Raw genomic sequence first — 22,471 nt, 5'->3', positions numbered from 1 at the left:
CTTCAAGTTTTTCAAAATGCCCAACACATCTTCCTTCCTAACAAGTATCTCCTCTAGCTTACCAGTCCGTTTCATACTCTCCTCTTCAACAATACAGTCCCTCTCATTTGTAAATACTGAAGAAAAATACTCATTCAAGACCTCTCCTATCTCTTCCGATTCAATACACAGTCTTCCACTACTGCTCTTGATCGGACCTACCCTCGTTCTCGTCATTCTCATGTTTCTCACATACGCACAAAAGGCCTTGGGGTTATCCTTGATCCTACCTGCCAAAGATTTTTCATGCCCTCTCTTAGCTCTCCTAATCCCTTTCTTCAGCTTCCTCCTGGCTATCCTGTATCCCTCCAACGCTCTGTCTGAACCTTGTTTCCTCAACCTTATGTAAGCCTCCTTCTTCCTCTTTACTAGACATTCAACCTCCCTCGTCAATCAAGGTTCCCTCACACGACCATCTCTTTCCTGCCTGACAGGTATATACATATCAAGGACACGTCTTTTCTGTTCCTTAAAAAAGTTCCACATTTCAATGACATCCTTCCCTGACAGCCTATGCTCCCAACTTATGCTCCTCAGATCCTGTCTGCAGCATCGCATTTACCCTTCCCCCAATTGTAAAACCTGCCCTGTTGCATGCACCTATCTCTCTCCATAACCAAGGTGAAAGTCACAGAATTGTGGTCACCATCACCAAAATGCTCACCCACTAACAAGCCCATCGCTTGTCCTGGTTCGTGACCAAGTACCAAATCCAATATGGCCTCCCCTCTGGTCAGACAATCTACATATTGAGTTAGAAAAGCTCCTGGACACACTGCACAAACACCGCCCCGTCCAATCTACTTGATGTAAAGAGCTTCCAATCAAAATTTGGGAAGTTGAAATCGACCATGACTACTACCATGTGGCTTCTGCACCTTTCCAAAATCTGTTTCCCAATCTGTTTCTCCACATCTCTGCTGCTATTGGGGGGCCTATAGTAAACAGCCAACAAGGTGACTGCTCCTTTCCTATTTCTGACTTCAGCCCATACTACCTCCAAAGGCAGATCCCCCTCAAACTGCCTTTCTGCAGCCATTATACCATTGACTCAATTTCAACCCCAGAGATTTTAGCACATACTGAAGACTGAATTAGCAAAGGAATGCTGCACTGTCAAATGTATCATCTTCCAACTGAGACATTAAACTGAGGCCTATATATCCTATCAGGTGACCTTAAAAGGTTCAGAGAAATAAGACTCCTCCTCTGTGCCTTGGCCAACATTTATCCCTCAACCCACACTAAAATAGTTTGATGTCATCGTTTTTATGGGATATTGTTGTCCACAACTTAGCTGGATGTTTCCTTGCATTTCTTCGGACAAAGGCGATGCCTGTGGATGAATTAGTCTAATGTTCCGATAGGGTCCATCTAAACATCCCTTCCTGTTGCCAATCTCCTATCAGACTATTTGTAGGAGAGGTTGGATGGTTGTCACTTCCTGATCGTGGATGGTTTTTATTATTGAATGCACTGTTGAGAAATAGCTGAGGCCAGTAGTCTATGTTTCTCTATTCTTATTCTTTCTGTAACTTATAATGTGGAACTGAATAGTCATTGATGCTATCCAGACATTCAATCCATTTTCTATCAGTATTAGATAAAATATTAAAAATTGCATCTCAATGCCTTTCTTCAACTTGATGCTGGAATGGAAGATCATTTGGAATATTAACTTCTCCTTATCCCAAGGAATACAAATGACTGGAATTTAAGGTTCATTTTCTTTAATCACTGATTAGAGTTCAGTTCTACAGAATTCAAGAAGAATATAGGGGGATTGGAGTGGATACAGGACATAAGCTTAAAGGGGGATAACTACACCTTCAGTTGCCTCCAAATCTTTAATAAGCAAAGCAATATTCTTCCTTTGGACAAAGTTAAACAATGGCAAGGTGCCACTGATTATTTTCAGTACAGCATTACCATGATACAATCGATCCTTATTAAGGTTCATCTGTCCCTGACAAAATGAAATGGGTTTTGTGAAGGCTCCATCATCTCAGATTTCCAACCAAGTTCTAAAGCTGAGCTCAACATTATTTTAATTTTCCATTTGAAAGATTTTTACTCAGATAAAATGCTTTGCCCAAGCTCTTAGGATCTTGAGCAGCTGTGCATGTTTGTAGCGAAAGCTTTTGTCTGGAAAAACATGATGGATGACTAAAGTAAAAGAATGTGTCAGCATTCTTCAGACACTCCAAAGTCTAGTTCATTGCAGGTTAGATACAGAATAAAGTTTGCTGCACACTGTCACTCGACATGAACCTCCTACAGGCAGAGAATTGCAGAACCAAGGGAACAAACAATTATCCCTTTTTGTCACCCTTTATCAGCACATTTCAGGATAGCTACAGCATGAGGTAAAAAGTAAGTTTCCTCTACTCTTTGAAATGGAAAATAATATTCTCTCAACTCTTTCAAACTGAAAGTGAAGTTCCCTCTACACATCCCCATTAAACACACCCAGGGCAGGTACAACACAGAGTTAGAGACAGTGAAAAACCTCCTCCTGCACTGTCACATGAGTTATATACACAGTAGAGTTGTGTCTACACAGTCCATCAATTCTCAAGGGGCAAATACAGAACTAATTATGTAGATAGTAAAGTTTTTGAAACTATTATTTCAAAAATGTTCCTCAAGGCTCCATAGAACACACAAATACCATAGTTTGGGAGAAGATTTGTAGCTCGGGTGCTCGTTGTTGTGGTTCTGTTCGCCGAGCTGGGAATTTGTGTTGCAAACATTTCGTCCCCTGTCTAAGTGACATCCTCAGTGCTTGGGAGCCTCCTGTGAAGCGGTTCTGTGATGTTTCCTATGACATTCATAGTGGTTTGTCTCTGCCGCTTCCAGTTGTCAATTCCATCTGTCCGCTGCAGTGGCCGGTATATTGGGTCCAGGTTGATATGTTTGTTTATAGAATCTGTGGATGAGTGCTATGCCTCTAGGAATTCCCTGGCTGTTCTCTGTTTGACTTGTCCTATTATATTAGTGTTGTCCCAACACTACTATTATAGGGCAAGCCAAACAGAGAACAGCCAGGGAATTCCTAGAGGCATGGCACTCATCCACAGATTCTATCAACAAACACATCGACCTGGACCCAATATACCGGCCACTGCAATGGACAGCTGGAACTGACAACTGGAAGCGGCAGAGACAAACCGCTATAAATGCCGGAGGAAACATCACAAAACCGCTTCACAGGAGGCTCCCAAGCACTGAGGATGTCACCTAGACAGAGGACGAAACGTTTGCAGCACAAATTCCCAGCTCGGTGAACAGAACCACAACACAAATACCATATTTGTGAGCTTGGTCCTATTGATATATAACATTGGGGTGCAATGTTCATAGTATAGGTTGTCACAAAGATGCTTTGTGCTCAATATTGCTTGAAGAATTTTTGAATTACTGCGGAAAAAAATAATCTATTTCAAGTTTCAGGGACATGCTTGGTGTGGTATCTTTAAAGTAAGTAATTGAAAGTTCCCGGTGGACATTGAAGGTTTTTTAACAATGTTTACTCGAAATCATGAGACTGAAGATAATAGATTATTTTGATATATACCCTTCCTGGTTGTTTTTTGAACAGTGATTGGCTGGAAAAGTGTTTTGTTTTATCTGCATCAGTTAAGAGCCTGCAATGAACAAGCCACCCAGCTGATCACTCCCATTTCTGAAAAGAAAGACCACTGAATCAGTTCTCCTGCTCCTCAGATGCTGCCTGACCTGCTGTGCTTTTCCAGCAACACACTCTTGATTCTTGACTGAATAGGTTTTATTTTGATTATGAACCAACAATTGCTTTTATTAAGAAACCTGGTTGACAAATCTTTTTATTTAAAACCTATTAGAGATGCAGCTATTTAATTGGTCATTTTGATAACTGATTAAAATGTATATTTATTTTATGTTATGACCCATGGAGTAGTGGGAATTATGCACTTCTCCAGCCTTAGTTGTAACAAGGTCTATAACTGTTATCATATTGCTTTTACATGTTGAATACTAGACACCAGTTCAAAACTGAACAAAATAAACAGTTGACATGATTAAAAGTGGACATGAAGCTGGCAGATTACTTCAAGAACCCAGAAGTTTTGTTAAACCTGTTGAAGGAAGGAAATCTGTTCATTATTGCTGGAATTGCCCAGCATTTGGCTGCAAGCCAACACTCGTACAACTGGCTCTGAAGTGGTTTAGCTAACCATTTTGGAATGAAAAGTGAACAGTACATGCTGACTTTGCCAGCAATGCCAACAATTTTGAAGAAGTATCGTGAATTTAAAAAAAATTATTGAGGCATTTGCACCTTCAAATGTTGGGTGTTACCTGATAGTTTGATTTGTCCATTTTAACTTTGTTAATTCTTAGGATATTGTTGTCCATGACAAGGCTAGCAATTAATGCCCACTCCAATTGTCCTTGAGAAGGTAACGGGGTGCAATGTTCTTGGACTGCTGTTGTCCATTTGATGTAAGAAGTGCAGTTAGGAATGGAGCTACAGAACTTTGGCCCTAATGAAGATAAAGAAACAGTCAGCTAGTTTTCCAAATTGGAATGATGTGCATGATTTGGAGGTGAACTTGGAGTTGCTATGCATCTGCTGGCCTTGCTCTTCCAGCTGGTAGAGGTTTCTGCTTTTGGAGACAATGATGAAAAATGTAATTCATTACAGAATAAACAATTTTTTGGAGACAATGATAACACACAAATAGTGAAAGTGAAAATTACCCCCGTAAATATCTTCACTGTTTCGAAAATTAGTTGAGATGTACTGAGCTAAAGATGTACTGATCTTATTGGGTCTCACACCACAAAATATTTGCTCAAATAATTGGTCAGACTTGATGCAACTTCACCTATGTGCTTTTAATTCACTGTTTGTTTTTGTATGTCTTTCATGATTCAATACTCGAACACTCCTACTGTTATTGATGCTGGCTATGTGCATGTCTTAATAGGGGGAAGAAAATTATAGGGACCAGCATAAATATGAAAATTATTTTATTTTAAACAGAACTACTTGAATGTAAACTATGTTTCTAATCATTTAACAAATGGTGAACAATAGAGTAATATCAATCAGTAAGGTCCCACTGTATTATACAACACAGATGCAGAAGCAAGGTTACAATAGCAAGGAAGGGAGCCAATAAGCAGTTGGAGGTAACCAGCAAGCATCTGTTTCCCAGCTTAACCAGTAAAGATGTACAGGGACACCAGTGTGAAGACCTGATAATAATAATTATTTGGGGAGGTAAATTTTGCTTTTTCTTTGAACCAACAGAATGTTAATTCCAAGTCTTGACTGGTATCTACCATGAGTACTCACTGTAATAGGTTACCAGCAGTTACATAAAACAGATGTCTGGATTTGAATACCAGGATAGATAAATGTCAACATTATCTTGATCATCTCACCAGTTTCAGGCCAAATATCATCATGATGGAATCAATTGACACAGAGTCAGTTTGGGGCAGCGGAGATAAGCTAGACCAACATTAACCTTATTGCATGCTGAAATAACATTGAGGGGCTGACTGGACCATTCCAGCTCTTATTTCATAAGTTTTTGAGAGCACCTTTCTCAGTGTCATCATTACTTTTACCCTTAACTTCATACTTACCACCACCTTCTTCCTCTTCCTCCTCCTCACCATCTAACCTTCCTTACTCCTTATCAAGTCTTGAATCATTCAAAGCCCTTCAACTCCTGAATTAAATCGTTTAAATAGTTTAACCATAATTAGAGGTTTGACTGGCAGAACAAGAGCATCCACTTGATTAATTTCATCAAAAGCCATAGACTGACCCATCAATGTGACCCAGAGCTTCAAGGAAGGAGGAGACAAAATACCAAAGTAAATGGAATGCCTCAAAATCACCTCATATTGGCCTTTCTAAAACTGCACACAATCAGCTGTCACCTCCTGTCTGGGGTGGACTTAATCATGTGTGTTATGACTGTGATGGGGATAGATGTGGATAGTTTTGGATAATCTAAAAATTTCTAGCAATTAATTATGCATCATAAAATCGGGTGGTGATATTATTGATGGTTATAGGCATGTTAGCATCATCGGCAGCAACCCTTATATTTGGCACCTCACCTATCTCCTTCAATATATATTGCCTCCAGTACTGGACGAAGTGTGTACCATCTACAAGATGTACTACAGAAACTCAACAGGACGTCTTCAATAGCACCTTGCAAATTTCACCTACCAACATTGAGACATCAGGAGAACGAGAACATCAAATTCCCTTTCAAAACACATGCAGCATCTTTAATGTGGACACGCATCACCATCCCTTCATCTTTACCGACTCAAGACTTTGGACTCCCTGGTTAAGAGTCAATGGGGATACATGGATGACAGTGGTTCAGTAGGAATTCGCATCAACTGCTTCTCGGGCAGCAATGGAGGGTTTTTGTCAGTGGGTGAGGTGGACTGGGGTTCAGTGTCAGGAAAGATGGGGTCAGGCAGTACTCCAGGGTTACAAGTTTGTCAGTGCTAAAGGCAATGGCATCAGATCATTCAAATGGACTTGGCAAGTCCCCTGAAGGGATGTAGAGACAAAACAGTGACGGTGGTGGGAGTTGGAAATTGGCTCATAACTGGCCCTGTCTGCATCAGTTTGCGTACTAATAAAATTAAATCCCTTGATTATCATCCTGTAGACTGCTTTGAGGAGATTGGTAACTCCTTGCCCCTAACTAAATCTTTCCAAACTGACGTGCTGGAGACAGGGGGCGGGGAGTGTTACATAACCTTTTTCATGGAAGTTTCGAATCAATATCCTGATTTATTTAATGGCCAATAATATCAGCTCCAGGCCTCTGCTGTACGTGTTGAGGCGGCGTCCCATGGCTCAGTGAGTGTGTGAGCTAGCATTTCGGTCAGCTCTGCAGACAGTCCCTGTGTCCCTTTAAACTGACGCTCAGTGTTGGAGCGCCGCTGGTGCATTATAGTGCTTTCAGGAAGGACAGAGACACGGGACCCGCAGCATAACCAAAAAAAAAGCAGCTCTCTCTCTCCCTGAGACTGCCCAGAGATCTGCCGCCACCCAGATGGACAACAAAGGTAAGGGATTTTTTATTGGAGAGGTTTGCAGTTTCTGGAATGTTCGTGTTCCTGCATTATTGAAGAGAGAACACGGGGACTTAGAGAAAGGAGGAGACTGCAGTATACAGTACTCACTTTCACTGTGCTGCTGTGAATCGGCTGATGCCTGACTTCACTGCAGCATGAAGACAGAAAGTGGCAATCTTACTCTCAAAGACAGCAAATGTCATGCAATCTCACCGCCTAACTCTCTCTCTTTGTGTCTCTGAAGGTTTTTTTTGGGGGGGGGGGGGGCAGAAGATCAGCGGCTTAAAGCATTTGCTGATGGAGATGATTATTTGTATTGAGACAAAATGATTGGTCCAAGCAAGGACCGTATTTGCAGGAAATCGACTTTCTGGTGAACAGGACACTTTTTTTGTTTTTTTGTAAAATCAGATCAGCATAAAGTACCGAACAGATGTGGAGGTCCAGTCTGTGAGATGGCTGAATAAACAATGTGCTCCTTATCTCAGTCCTTCCAACAGAGCCGCAACCCAGTCTTACAGAGCTGGGCCGTTCTTGTCAGTGGGGCTGTGTAAGGGTTAATTTTAGGGTTTAGGGGTTGAGCTGTCTCTTATCTGGCTTATTTTTAAATAAATGATTTGGCTGAGCCCTTCTGAAATGTCCCGTTTCAGGTGCTGCATAGATCACATGTAATGAATGACCAAATCCCTCTCTAGGCAAAGGTGTCTCGCCTCCCCCCTCTCTTTCTCTCTCTCTCTCTGTCTCCCCCGCTCTTTGCTTCTTTCTCCTTCTTGCCTCCGCGCATTGAGTTACCCCAGCAGATCCAGTTGCAGAAGTGGAGTGGTCGCTCTGTCCCACGCTAGTGCTGGCTGGTTAAGCAGATAAACATCAGGGGGTGAGGTGTGAAAGTCTCTGAACTGGAGCAAGCCCCTTGCCTAGAATTTAGATTTGAAAAATGTTCTGGAAAGTTGATGCCCTGCCAGTCTCTAGAGATGCTGAAGATCATTGGTCTGTAGCAGTCTCTCAAATTGGTGATGTGAAATTCTTTCGGTTTTCCAAACTAATCTCCTTCAAAACAATAGTAATCAATGAACACACAGTGTTTCGGACTCTATTGTCAGATTGATGTCTCCAAGTACATGTTTTGCTGGTTCCAGATTATTCTGAGACATGGCAATCAAACTGAAATGAATTGAAAGGCTGTTTGGGTAAGTTTATGGACTGTTTAATCAAGTAACGCTATATATAGTCTTTATTTGCAGCCAAGTGTTTTTAAAGGCTGTGCTGTCAATGAAGCCTGCCATTATAATAAGCAATATTATCAACCTACACATTGGATCTTACTGTGCCTGTAAGGATCTCAAGTGAGCACAGGAGGTTATAACATAGTGTGCACATGCTTGTTTTATATTGAGGGAGCTGGGTTGGATAGGAATGCCTGGAGTTGTCAGGGCACATAGTAGAAACCAGCTCCAGGCTTATTTCCCAAATAAAGCCAGGGCCTAAAGCCAGGTCTAGACCCATTTCTCACCCCTGATCTCTTGAGTGTAAATTTGACCAAACCAGGAGTTTTTCCAGGGGTGAGTAGAAGTTCCTGCCAAATAACGAATAGAATGGTGGCTTTCCTGAGCGTGGAGTCAAAACAGAGCAGGGCCATTCAGTTTAGTCCTGCTGTGGGCAGCTGCTGGGCATTGTTTCATTTCCCTATCCAATTCCTATAGCTTGTAACCTCATCCTTGTTCGAATCCTCTTCCTTCTTCTGCACCCAGAAACACTATTCCCTTTCAGATGACTCTGATTATTTACAAGAGCAGCTTCCTGGGAGTGGCAGATGTCTGCCATACTGGTGATGCATGACAGCTTTTGTCATGTGAGCCTTTCTGTGGCAGTCTGGGAGTAATAATTGTCACTGCCAGATTATTCCCCCATCCCCTCAATTTGGCCTCTGACCAGTTTTTGCCCCATATGACGATCAGTTGATGATCACCAGATTTGATGGTGCAATGGCTAATGGAATCAATCATTTAGATTGTGGTTTGTTATTGGATACCTACACCCAGATTAACTCATGGCTAACTGTGAATTCTAACTGTTTTTCCCTATGATAAATTGCCGTTAAATGAAGTTATATTTTGAGATTGCATACTATTTTACAATAGACAGCTAGTCATTCGGCTAAATGGCCTCTGTTAGGGTTTGTGCTCTGCATGAGCTCCTTCTACTCCCTCTTCATCTCTCACTGTTCTTTTTATTTCTTGTGTTTGTCTAGCTTTGCTGTAAGTTGATCCATAATATGTACCTCAACCACCCCTTGTGGTAGCAAGCTCCATGCCAATACGTTGTACCTCAGTGGTGAGAAAGCTCTTAGGATTGATAAACCAGACAAAAATAATGGTTGCTTGGACTGATTATGAATTAAGTAAGGCAAGTCAGCACAATTGTATTAAAGGTGAATACAGTTTAATAAGTTGATTGAGTTTTTTTTTGGTAACATAACAGAAGAGGGTTAATGAGAATAATACAGTGGATGTGGCCACATGGATTACCAAATGACTTTCGAGAAACTGTGTCATAACAGACTTACCAGCAAGATCACATAAGCGACAATAACAGCATGGATACCAACTTGGCTTGAGATATAGGAAACTGAGTCATGGTGAGTGGTTTTATTTTGGACCAGATGAAGGCACACTTTGGGGTTCTGCAGGAATCAGTGTTAGGACCATTTCTTTCCTTGATATATGTTAATAACCTTGGGTATACAGGTGACAGTTTCAAAGTTTACGCAATATTATGAAGTATAAGAAGGATAGTGAATCTTCAAAAGACATAGACAGGTTGATGGCCTGGGGCAGACACATGACAGATCAGATTTATTGCAGAGATGTGGAAAGTAATAGCATTTATCAGGCAGACACAATATAAAATAGAGGTTACAATTCTAATAGGTGCAGGAACAAAGGGGTGGAAACACAAATCATTAAAGCTAGCAGGCCAGGTTAGGAAAGTGAATAAAGATGGGATTCTGAGCTTTATAAATGGACACATTGAGTACAAATGCAAGGAAGTTACAGTGAACAATTACAAAGCATTGGCTCAGCCTCAACATTGCATTATGTTAAATTCTGAGCAGCACAGTTTTTGGAGAAGGTGGAATTTTTAGATGGCGGTGCAGAAAAGAAAATGACCAGAATGGTTCTAGGGATGCAGGACTTCTGTTACATGATAGGTTGGAGAAGCTGCAACTGTTTATCTTGGAGAAGAGAAGATTTGAGAGGAGATTTGATCAAGGTTTTGAAAATTGTGTGGAGTTCAAATTGAGTAGATGAGAGAGAAACCGTTCCCTTTGATGAAAGTATTGAGAACCAGAGGACGTCGGTGTGGGAGTTAATGGGAAAAGAAGCAAATGACAAATGAAGAATATCCTTTGTAGTCAGCATATACTTTGGTTGTGGAATGCACTGACTTAAAAGCATAGTGGGTTCAATCATGGATTTCAGTGGAGAATTGGATGAGCAGGTGAATGAGCAAACTTACATCACTAAAGGGAAAGGTCCAGGAGTGGCATTAGGTGAGTTGCTCTTGCTGACAGCCAGCACAGACATGATGGGTCAAAAGGCCTCCTTCTGTCTTCTAAGCAATCGGTGAGTCGATTCCGTAAAGCCAACGAGAGCAGACTGTGTGGACTCATCAGGTTGATAATAGGCTGAAAAATCCAGAATTATGAGGAAAGAGTCAGAACAACTGGGACTACTGGATCAGTGAAGACGAACCTTAATTAAGGTTTTGAAAATTATGAGGAGTGTTGATGGTGGATAGAGAAAGAATAATTCAGCTGCTTAGGGAATCATCAATTTAAATTTCATTGAGAGTGCAGAGAGAGTTTCCAAAAAATGTATTTCACAAGGCTGAGGCACTTGGGGCTGTTCTCATTGGAGAAAAGAAGGTTTAGGGGAGATTTGATAGAGGTGTACAAGATGATTAGGGGTTTAGATAGGGTTGACAGTGAGAACCTTTTTCTGCGTATGGAGTCAGCTGTTACTAGGGGACACAGCTTTAAATTAAGGGGAGGTTGGTATAGGACAGATGTTAGGGGTAGATTCTTTACTCAGCCGGTTGTGAGTTCATGGAATGTCCTGCCAGTATCAGTGGTGGACTCTCCCTCTTTATGGTCATTCAAGCGGGCATTGGATAAGCGTATGGAGGTTATTGGGCTAGTGTAGGTTAGGTAGGCTTCGGTCGGCGCAACATCGAGGGCCGAAGGGCCTGTACTGCGCTGTATTTTTCTATGTTCTATGTTCTAAGGTGAGTTGTTGAATAGATTGAATGCTGTGTTGTATTGAGCAGGTAAAGCAGTGGAGACCATAAAGGACAGCACCAGTGGTGGTGAGTATAAATTAAAGGTGGACATTTTTTTCATTCATCTGTTTGCATTTTTCATTTCTTTTAGAAAGTGACACTATAGAGAATCTCTGGTCTAATTGGCTGGTAAAGGACCTAGATAGAAACTAGCTTTAAAAGTATTAGATTCAGGAAGGAGTATAATAATTTAGGGACTTCCCAAGAACAAAAGTTTTTAAAGGTAAATACAATCCAATAGACTATACTGGAAATGGCAGTGCAGGTGGTGTGTTGTTTTTGCATGATATGGGAGCTGGTGAATCCCATTGTTAACAACAGTGACCACATCCACAATAATGGTCTGCAGCTCGAGGGACCTAGGCTCAGAGTCATAGAGTCATCGGGATGGACAGCATGGAAATAGATCCTTTGGTCCAACTCGTCCATGCTGACCAGATATCCTAAATTAATTTAGTCTCATTTGCCAGCACTTGGCCTATATCCATCTGAGCTCTTCCTAGTCATATAACCATTCCGGATGGCTTTTAAATGTTGTAATTGTACCAGCCTTCACCATTTCCTCTGGCAGATCATTCCATACATGCATCACCCTCTGCCATTTATATCCCTTTTAAATTTTTCCCCTCTCACCCTAAACCTATGCCCTCTAGTTCTGGACTCCCCCACCCTGGGGAAAAGACCTTGTCTATTTACCCTATCCATGCCCCTCATGATTTAATAAACTTCTACAAGGTCACCCCTCAGCCTCGGATGCTCCAGGGAAAACCGCCTCAACCTATTCTGCCTCTTCCTATAGATCAAACTTCCAACCCTGGTAACATCCTTGTAAATCTTTTCTGAACCCTTTCAAGTTTCACAACATCCTTCCTATAGGAGGGAGACCAGAATTGCACACAATATTCCAACAGTGGCCTAACCAATGTCCTGTACAGCCACAACATGACCTCCCAACTCCTATACTTAATTCTCTGACCAATAAAAGAAAGCATACTCAATGCCTTCTTCACTATCCTACCCACCTGAGACTCCACTTTCAAGGAACTATGAACCTGCACTCAAAGGCCTCTCTGGTGCTGGGTTCACTACTTTTCATCGTTTATATAAATGACTTGGATATGAACATAGGAGGTATAGTTAGTATGTTTGCAGATGACACCAAAATTAGAGATGTAGTGGGCAGCGAAGAAGGTTAGCTCAGATTACAACAGGATCTTGATCAGATGGATTAATGGACTGAGGAATGGCAGATGGAGTTTAATTTAGATAAATGTGAAGTGCTGCGTTTTGGAAAGGCAAATCAGGACAGGACTTATACACTTAATGTTAAGGTCCTGGGTGTGTTGCTTGATGAGCTGGAATCAGAGCATCAGACAGTGCGGCATATCCGGGAGGGGAGGGTTACCTTGAGGCTGTGTTCCAGGCTGTCACACCCTGCAACTTAAGTATTTCAAATTTGGCTCCTAGTCAGGGACAGAAGGGTATGATGACAAGTAAGACAGGTAGAGGGATCTCGACCATAGCATTGGAGGACTCTCAACTCTTGAGCTTGTCGAAGAGGTATGAGCTACTTGCTCTGTGTATGGATGAGGAAAGAGTCTGCAGGGAGGATGGTCAAACTGACTACTGGACCGCAATCCAGGAAGCCATTCAAGTGGAGAGAGCATAAAGTATAGTGATAGTGGGAAAGGGGTCTATAATTAGTGGAACAAGTAGCATCCTTTGTGAGCAGGATTGAGAGTCCCTAATGATGGGTGCCAAGGTATGGGCTATCTTGAATTGGCTTGAAAGAATTCTGGAGAGGGAGGGGGGAGGATTCCGTTGTTGTGCTTCATGTTGGCACCAACAACATAGGCAAGAGGAAGTGTTTGGTGATCATCATGAATTAGGAACACAATTAATAACAGGATCTCAAAGTTTGTATTCTCTAAAATACAAATCTGTATTCTCTCAGCCAATAAATGGCAGATCCAAGTGCAAATTTGCAAGCAGATAGAAGATTATGGAAGTAAACAAGTGGCTCAAGAAGTGATGTAAGATAGAGGGCATTTGACATCGGCATCAATATTGATTAGATTAGATTCCCTACAGTATGGAAACAGGCCCTTCAACCCAACCAGCCCACACTGACCCTCTGAAGAGTAACCCACCCAGACCCATTTCCCTCACACTATTAACAATTTAGCATGACCAGTTCAACTGATCTGTACATCTTTGGATTGTGGGAGGAAACTGGAGCACCAGGAGAAAACCCACGCAGACACGGGGAGAATGTGCAAACTCCACACAGTCACCCGCTGGTGCTGTGGCAGCAGTGCTAACCATTGAGCCACCGTGCTGTCCTATTGGGATAGGAATATTGGGATACGAATAGAAAATATTGGGATAGGAATGAACTGTACCCTCAAGATGGGCTCCATCTGAACCAAACTGAAACCAGAATCCTAATGGAGAGGCTAAGTAGGGTAGTCGGAGGACTTCAAACTAGTTAAAGGGGGAAATGGCTCATGAGAGGTTATTAAAGTTTTCAGAACAAGTAATAAGAAAGAGAGTATGGAAAGGGTCAGGAATCTAACTTCAGGCACAGCAGATAAAGGGACAGCTTTGAGAATGGTGGTGATCAATACAGGGCTGAAGGTGTTGTACTTGAATGGAGTGGAGTGTAAGAAATAAGGTAAATGAGTTTGTAGCACAGATTGAAATCGGCAGGTGCGATGCTGTGGGCATTACAGACGTGCCTGCAGTGTGTGGTACTGGGTAAAGGTAGTCTGAGGTAGGTTGTTGCTTTATCTTAGGCTTATCTCATGATGGAGGATCAACCACCGTAGAGTATCTACTGAAGAAGCACTTTCCGTAGATAGCAAGAAGATTTATTGCATAATAGCAATAAGTGCAACTACGTTTGGCCAGGTATAATTACTAAAATGTAAGGAAACTGCAGAGATTCATCTAATCCCTCCAAAGGCTAGAATAGAACTCCCTATATCTACCCAAGACTGTGTGTGGTATCAGTCAAATGAGTGGAGCCAATGTGAAATGAACATTAAATCCTCAGGACTATTAGCTTAAATAATAGAATAACCCGAAGCATTCTTTTCAGAGAAACTTTGAATCCATACTCAAAGCAGAAGTTGATGGGATGAGAGCAGGACAATGGGCTTAAATATGGATTGTTTTCACAAATAAATGATGTGGTGTGATAAGCTGAGTGAGTCTTTTGAATTCTGTGAGCCTCAGTGATTGTAAAATGTTGTAGGGCTGCTCCCTACAGTATGGCAATGGAGATCAGTGATTCTCAAATTTCAAAAGTAAAGACACATTATATAAAATAAGATTTAGTCCAAGTGGACTGGAAGCAACTACTTGCAGATAAAACCGTGTCAGAGCAGAGGGAGGTATTCATGGAAGAAGTGGTGAGAATATAGATTCACAAGACAAAAGGTGGGACCAAGATTGAAGAATCCTGAATGCCAGGATTTTGAGAAGATTTGTAGCTCAGGTTGAGGCTTTGGATGTAGGTTTGCTCACTGAGGTGGAAGATTCACTTCCAGACATTTCGTTACCCTACGAGGTGACATCTTCAGTGGGCCTCAGGTGAAGCAATGCTGAAAATTCCTGCTTTCTATTTATATGTTTGGGTTTTTTTGGGTTGGTAATGTTTCCTGTGGTGATGTTATTTCCTGCATTGAAGTCACTTCTGGTTCCTTTTCTCAGGGGGTGGTAATTGGGGTCTAACTTGATGTGTTGGTTGATAGAGTTCCGGTTGAAATGCCATGCTTCTAGGAATTCTCGTGCGTGTCTTTGTTTGGCTTGTCCTAGGATGGATGTGTTGTCTCAGTCGAAGTGGTGTCCCTCCTCATTAGTTTTAGCTTTCAGCAATTTCTGGGGTCTTGATGCTGGATGTGGACACTTTTATTCCTCTCTCTGTTACAGCTAAACGCTGGAATTGCATATGAGACAATGTGTGTTGTTGAATTTGCCTTTGCCAAGAGTGTGTTTATGGAATTTTACTAGATTGGAACACTTAATTAGAAGTAGTTAATATATCTATTATTTTGTTAAGCATTTTGATCGAGGTACAATTAAGCCAAATCTTTTTATTTTTAGTTTGTCTTTATTTTAACTGTAGTGTACAAAGAAAGTATGCCTTGCTTAAGTCGATAATTTGACCAATTGCATTGCATCTGGAATGCAATGCCTTACATTTATATTTAAAATAAGAAAAAGTTAGAGTCGAGACTATCTTAATATATTTTGAGGGGGTTTGGTCTGGTTCATGACATTGTTAAGGTGGCACAAGAGATACTTGCTTTTATTAGCCAAAGCGTTAAAAAAAACACAGAAGGGCAAGGAGGTTATGCTGGAACTGTATACAATACTGATTAGGACATAACTGGAGTACAGCAGGCAGCTCTGGTCACCACATTATACAGAGGATGGGATCACACTCAAGAGGGTGCAGAGGAGATATACAAGGATGCTTCCTGGGCTGGAGGGGCTGAGCTATTAGGAAAGGTTGAAGAGGTTAGGGATATTTTTCTTGGATCAGTGAAGATTTAGAGGGAACATCATGTCATTGCAGTAAGTTTTGAATCCTTTATGTCCATAGGTGAGATACCGGAGGACAGAAGGACTGCCCTATTATTAAAAAAAAATGAGAGGTGGGGATAGACCAGAAAATGACAGGCCAGTCAGTCTAACCTTGTTGGTAGGAAAGTTATTAGAAAGAATTCTGAGGGACAGAATTCGAGAGACAAATAAATTGCGGATAGTCGGCATGGATCTGTTAAGGGAAGGTCACATTTGACAAATTTGATAGATTTCACTTGAGCAGATAATCAGGAGTGTTGATGTGGGTAACACTTTTGATGGAGTCAAAATGGACTTTAGTGAGGTTTTTGAGAAGGCCCCTCATGACAGGCCGGTTAATAAAAGTAAAGGGGCGAAGAAGAGAGTTGAAGTGGAAATGTTTTCATCCAAAAGTGACAGGAATCTGAAACACATTGCCCGAGATAATGGTTGAATTAGAAACTCTCATGACACTTCAGCAGTACTTAGTCTCCAGGCTGCAGGCCAAGAGCTGAAAAATCAGATGAGTGCTGCCTTTGTTGACCTGAGTGGACAAGATGGACTGAATGGCTTCCTTCCATGCTGTAACATTTATGAATCTATGAGTCTGTAAAGTGCTTTGTTTTTGAGCAGATCCAATGAATCTCAAAGGATTCTGTTATAACAATCCTGACTACCTATTAGCCAACATGTAAATGTATTGTGGAGAGATGATTAGTGTCAAGTAGTAAAAATTATGCAATAGTATGTTACTTCTAAAACACCTTTACAGAAATTTAAAGAGCTGAGTTAATTGTGACAGTTTGTTTCGGCAATCTTAATGTCGAGGGCAATGGTTCTTTGTGCTAATTTGTGAAGACTTGGTCATATCTGAATAATCTAATTGAATTCTTTAATCATGGTTGTTAAGAACAGAGTCATGTTGACTATATTGGCATTCCAAAAAGTATTTGTTAAAGTTATGCAGAAGACAATGATAAAAACACAGTCATTTGAAGATTATCTTGCAATGTGTTTGAGCGTAACGGAAGAAATAGGAGTAGGAATGGATCATTCATCCTTTAAATATGTCATTGAGTCATGGAGATCTACAGCTCAGAGAAAGACCGTTCAGCCCATCACATTTGTGCTTGTCAAAAACAAACATCTAAATTCTTGGCCAATGCGTTGTAGTTCTTTCTTCCTCTGCTTGCTCCACTCGTTTTAATTACGACATTTAAGTCTATGAACAGGAAGGATATAGAGGGACATGGGGCAAGTGCTGGAAATGGAACAAGATTAATTGAGGATACCTGGTCAGCATGGACGAGTTGGACCAAAGGGTCTGTTTCTGCGCTGTACATCTCTATGACTCTATGATTTTATAAATTATTCTCATTCTATTTTCTAGCACTTGGCCCATAGCTGTGTATGCCTTGACATCTCAAGTACACGTCTAAATACTTTTAAACCTGCTCCACTCAATGAGTAAGATTATCGCTAACATTTGAGCCTAATTCCTCATTCCCAAGCTATACCAATAGCCCTTGAATCCCAGTCCCGTGGATATGGAGATCTGATATAAAGTAAGAAATTGCTGGAGAACGGAATAGATTCTGAAGAAGAGTCACATCTGACTCAAAAATACTGTATAAGCTATTTGTCCCCCCATAGATGTTGCCATACCTGCTGAGTTTCTTCAGTTCTTTCTGTTTGTATTTTTTTCATATTTCTAGACTCCACAGTGTAGTGACTGTAATGAGGTCAGGCAGGTGAACCTCATAGAATATGAGTTCCCTTACTGGGGCTATTAACCTGCTCAAATCAGGGATCCCTGGCTGACAGATATAACCAGGGGGGTTGGAGGTTCTGTTCACTCTGAGAGCTGGCTCTGAGGGAGCTGGATCAGTGTCAGGTACTATGCATGTGCAAATAAAAGGTGACTTGGTGAATGGATACAATCCTCTGTGGCACTATTCCACACAGTATTTTGCTTGTAATGGAGAAAGGATAGGTTTTGTGCTACAGAAAAAGGAGGAGCACGGAGGAATAAGTGGAACAGATGGTAAATGTGCACCAAAAGCAAAGACAAATAGAGTGCTAATGGTAGGAGAAAAGGTTGGATGTTACTGGTAGGTGTCAATACATTAATCCCCAGATTCCTTTACTGTCCAACAGTCTATCAATTTCGGTCTTGAGCATATTCCATAACCGAGAAGCCATAATTCTCTTGGATAGTGAACATCAAATATTTACAACACTTTTCTCTCAGTTCTCATACCTTTTTAACCTGTGAGTTTGTTCTGTAGTTCCATATTCTCCCACCAAAAGACTGATCCTCTCAAATTTTTCCCAGCGCAGAAATATTCATTACTAGGGGACATAGCTTTAAGGTAAAAGGGGATTATGTCAAAGGAAATGTGAGAGGTAAATATTTTATGCAGAGATTGCTAAGTGCCTGGAATGCACTGCCAGAGGAGGTGGTGGATGTGGATACAATAGCAACATTTATGAGGAATATAGGGATACGGAATGCATAAAGATGAAGGTGTTTAATATAGAAAAGCATCATGTGTCCGCTCAGACTTGGTGGGCCAAAGGGCTTGTTCCTATGTTATACTGTTCTTTCTATGTCTACCCTGTCATGCTGTGTATGAGGAAGGAGTCAATAGATAGGGTTTTAAAATTCAGTTGATCAATGTTCAGCACCAGCATATTCCCGTGAGGATAAAAGATAATGAAGGTGAGATTTGAAACCCTGGATAACAATAGATTTTGAAAGCCTAACCAATAAGAAAAAGAAGCATATGTAAGGTTGCAGAAAATGAAATCAAACAGGGCCCTTGTGGAAGGAGCCATAAAATGTCTAATGCAATAGGATTAATGAGAATCCCAAGGAATTGTGTGTGTGTGTGTGTGTGTGTGTGTAGATATATATATATATAGAGAGAGATATAGAGAGAGATATATATATAAAGGGTAGGTCCATTCAAGAACAAAGGATGGAATTTATGTTGTGGAACCAGAGGAAGTGAGTGAGGTCCTTAATGAGCACTTCACATCAGTGTTCACAAAGTGGAGACCATGGATGGTGCTAAAATTAGAGAGGAGTGTTTTGATAGTCTTGGCATGTCGATATTAAGGAGGAGGAGCTGTTATTGTCTCGAAAACCATTAAGACTTGACATTTAGTCAAGTCCCCAGCCTGATGAGATCGATCTCAGGATACTGATGGAGGCAAGGAAGGAGGTTGCTGGAGCCTTGACAGAGAACTTTGGATCCTCATTAGCCACAGATGAGGTACCAGAAGTCTGGAGAACGGCCGATTTTGATCTTTTGTTAAGAAGGTCAATAGGGATAACCCAGGAAACCACTGGCCAGTGAGCCATACATCAGTGGTCAGGAGATTATCGGAGAAGTTTCTTAGGGACAGGATTTACTTGCATTTGGAAAAGAATGAAGTTATTAGAGATAGACAGCATAGCTTTGTATGGGGGAGGTATTGTCTCACAACTTTGACTGGGTTTTTTTGAGGAAGTGATGACAGTGAGGGATGAAGGTAGGGGCAGTGAATGTTGGCCAAACTAAAGCACGTTTTACTACTCTTTTTACTAAAGCATTTGACAAGACCCCTCTTGGTAGGATGGTCCTGAAGATTAAGTCACAGGGGGTCCACAGTGAGTTACAAGCTGGATAATAAATTGGCTAGGCCGTAGAAGGCAAACTGTAAGAGTGGAGGGGTGTTTCTCTGATTGGAGTTTTATGACCAGTGGTGTTCTGCAAGGATCAATGCTGGGGCTTCTGCTGTTTGTAATAAATGTAAATAATGTGGATGAAATTCTAGGTGGTCTGTTTAGTAAGTTTGCAGATGATGTGAAAATGGGGAATGTGTGGATAGTGAGGAAGGTTGTTGAAGGATACAGAGGACATAGATCAATTGGAAAATTGGGTGAAGAAATGGCAGATGGAGTTTTAGGGAGGGGAACCAGCCTCGTGGTTGTAGCGCTGGACTGTTACTCCAGAGACTCAGATAATGTTCTGGGGAACGGGATTCGAATCACACCACGACAGAAATAAGGTGGAGCTAAAATTCAATAAAAATGTGGAAGTAAGAATCTAAGGAGGATCATGAATCTATTGTTGACAGTTGGGAGAAAACCCATCTGGTTCATGAATATTACGACACAGTCTAAATCCCTCTGCTAATTTAAACCCAAAACACAGAAAAGGTCATCTTGCGCCGTCATAGAGATGTACAGCACAGAAACAGACCCTTCGGTCCAACACGTAATCTGCTAAATTTTGAGAGGCAAACAACTATCCCAGAGGTCACTATTTAAAGTAAAAATTAATAATTTTATTCTTTAAGTCCAACAGAGAACATTAAAACAACAGCTATTTGCAGCTCCTTTCTCTTCAACCTACGTTTTACCTCCCATAATACAGTACTGGTCTGACAAATTCCCTCTTAAGTTTATGGCAAAATCAATTTCAAAACCAGGTATAGTCTTCGGATGTCAAGCTTTCTCTGTAGATTCTTTTAGGTCAACTTTAGTATTCTGCTGCGCACATTTCTTTTCGACAGGTACCTTTCAGAGAGTTATTCGATTAGCAGTCTGTTTGTTGGCACTCATTGCTGTTCTCCCCCTAACTGTTCAAGATACCTGATGTTATACCCCAAAACATCAGATTATTTCATTGGTTTGATGTCATTCCTAATAATAAAATTCAAACTTGATTGGATTTTAATATCTGGTGCATAATTTAAACTGGCTGAATTTGAATTTGTTTTTGTTCCATGGCTTCACAGCTTATTTGTGTCAACCAAATGTTACATTTTTAAATCTTTCAGCACACTTCTCTAAATGCTTGCCTTATTCCTCTCTCTCTTAAACACACAGTACACACCTACACCTTCATAACACTTAATGACTTTTAGGGTAGGAAACTGCCATCCTTACTTGATCTGTCTTTTATGTGACACCCGACCCACAGCAATGTGGTTGACTCCTAATTGCCCTCTGAGCAGTTAGGAATGGGCCTTAAATACCCTCATCCGATGAAAAAGTTTTTAAACATCTGGAGAGATGGTGAGGTGATGCTTTGTGCAAGGTTAAGCGTAAGAGGGTAATATACAGTAAATGTCAGGAACCTTAGAAGTACTGATATACAGAAGGATCGCAGAGTACAAGTCAATAGTTCCCTGAAAGTGGCACCATAAGTCAATAAAGTGGTAAAGAAGGCATGCTTGGTTTCACCAGTTGAGGCATAGAAATAAAATTGGGCGAGTCATGTTGCAGCTGTATAAAACTTTAGTTAATCCACATTTGGAGTATTGTGTGTAATGCCGGTTGCCACACGATGTGAAGGATATGGAGGCTTTGTGGAGGCTGCATAAGAGGTTTACCAGGATGCTTCCTGGAATGGACTGTATATTGCAACATTTAAAAGGCATCTGGATGGGTATATGAATAGGAAGGGTTTGGAGGGATATGGGCCGGGTGCTGGCAGGTGGGACTAGATGGGGTTGGGATATTGGTCGGCATGGACGGGTTGGACCAAAGGGTCTGTGCTAGCTATAAGAAGAGTTTGGACAAACTGAGATTGTTTTCGCTAGAGCTTTGGAGACTGAGGGATGACCTGATAGAAGTATATCAAATTATGAGGTGCATGAATAGGGTGGATAGTCAATTTTTTTTGCCCTAGGGTGGAAATGTCAAATACTAGGGGACATAGGTTTAAGGTGAACAGGAAATGTTTAAAGGAGATGTGTGATAGAAGGATTTTACACAGAGGATGGCAGGCTCTTGAAACACACTGCCAGGGGCTATGGGAGAAACAGATATGATAGCAATGTTTAAGAGACATTTAGATGCATGAGCAGTCAGGGAGTAGAGTTACAAATGTTGTGCAGGCAGATGGGATTAGTTTAGAATGGCACCATGGTCAGCACACACACGGTGAGCCAATGGGCCTATTCCTGTGCTGTACTGTTCTATGCTCTAAAATGGGCGTGTTCTATTTGGAGCAGAGAAGACGACCTGACTGAGGTACTCAAAATTGTGAACAATGTTGACAGGGCAAAGAAGAATGTTCTGTTTCCACTAGCTGGTATGTCAGTAACTAGGGGTCACAATTTCAAGATAGTCAGCAAGATACCTCACAGTGAGATAAGGAGAAACATCTTTACTCAGAGGGTTGTTAGGATCTGGAATGTGCTGCCTGGGAGGGTGGTGGAGGTGTATTCCGTATGAGGTTTCCAAAGAAAGCTGGATTTGTAGTCGAACATGTTTGGAGGGATATGGAGGTCGGGCTGGAGAATGGGACTAGCTCTTTTGGATGCTGTATAGATATAATAGGCCAAATGGCCTCCCTCTGTAATGTAAAAGTTTCTATAATACTGGCCTGATATCTCTGGCTGAGGGATTAATATGTAAAAA

The 22,471-nt window shown here is 41.2% G+C and overlaps 1 protein-coding gene across 1 annotated transcript in view; it reads left to right on the top strand.

The window, feature by feature from the left end:
- The first annotated feature begins 7,108 nt into the window (after window positions 1-7,108).
- Window positions 7,109-22,471, top strand: part of LOC132821803 (fibroblast growth factor 12) — a 366,432-nt gene continuing 351,069 nt past the window's right edge. Inside the window, exon 1 of the mRNA XM_060834612.1 lies at window positions 7,109-7,137. Coding sequence (XP_060690595.1) covers window positions 7,125-7,137 — 13 coding nt within the window. The 5' untranslated portion in view covers window positions 7,109-7,124. The remainder of the gene's footprint in view (window positions 7,138-22,471) is intronic.

This window comes from Hemiscyllium ocellatum, chromosome 13 (genome assembly GCF_020745735.1).
Source record: "Hemiscyllium ocellatum isolate sHemOce1 chromosome 13, sHemOce1.pat.X.cur, whole genome shotgun sequence".
Lineage (NCBI taxonomy): Eukaryota > Metazoa > Chordata > Chondrichthyes > Orectolobiformes > Hemiscylliidae > Hemiscyllium > Hemiscyllium ocellatum.
Note: the sequence above shows the minus strand (reverse complement) of the source record. Positions and strands in the feature narration are given on the sequence as shown.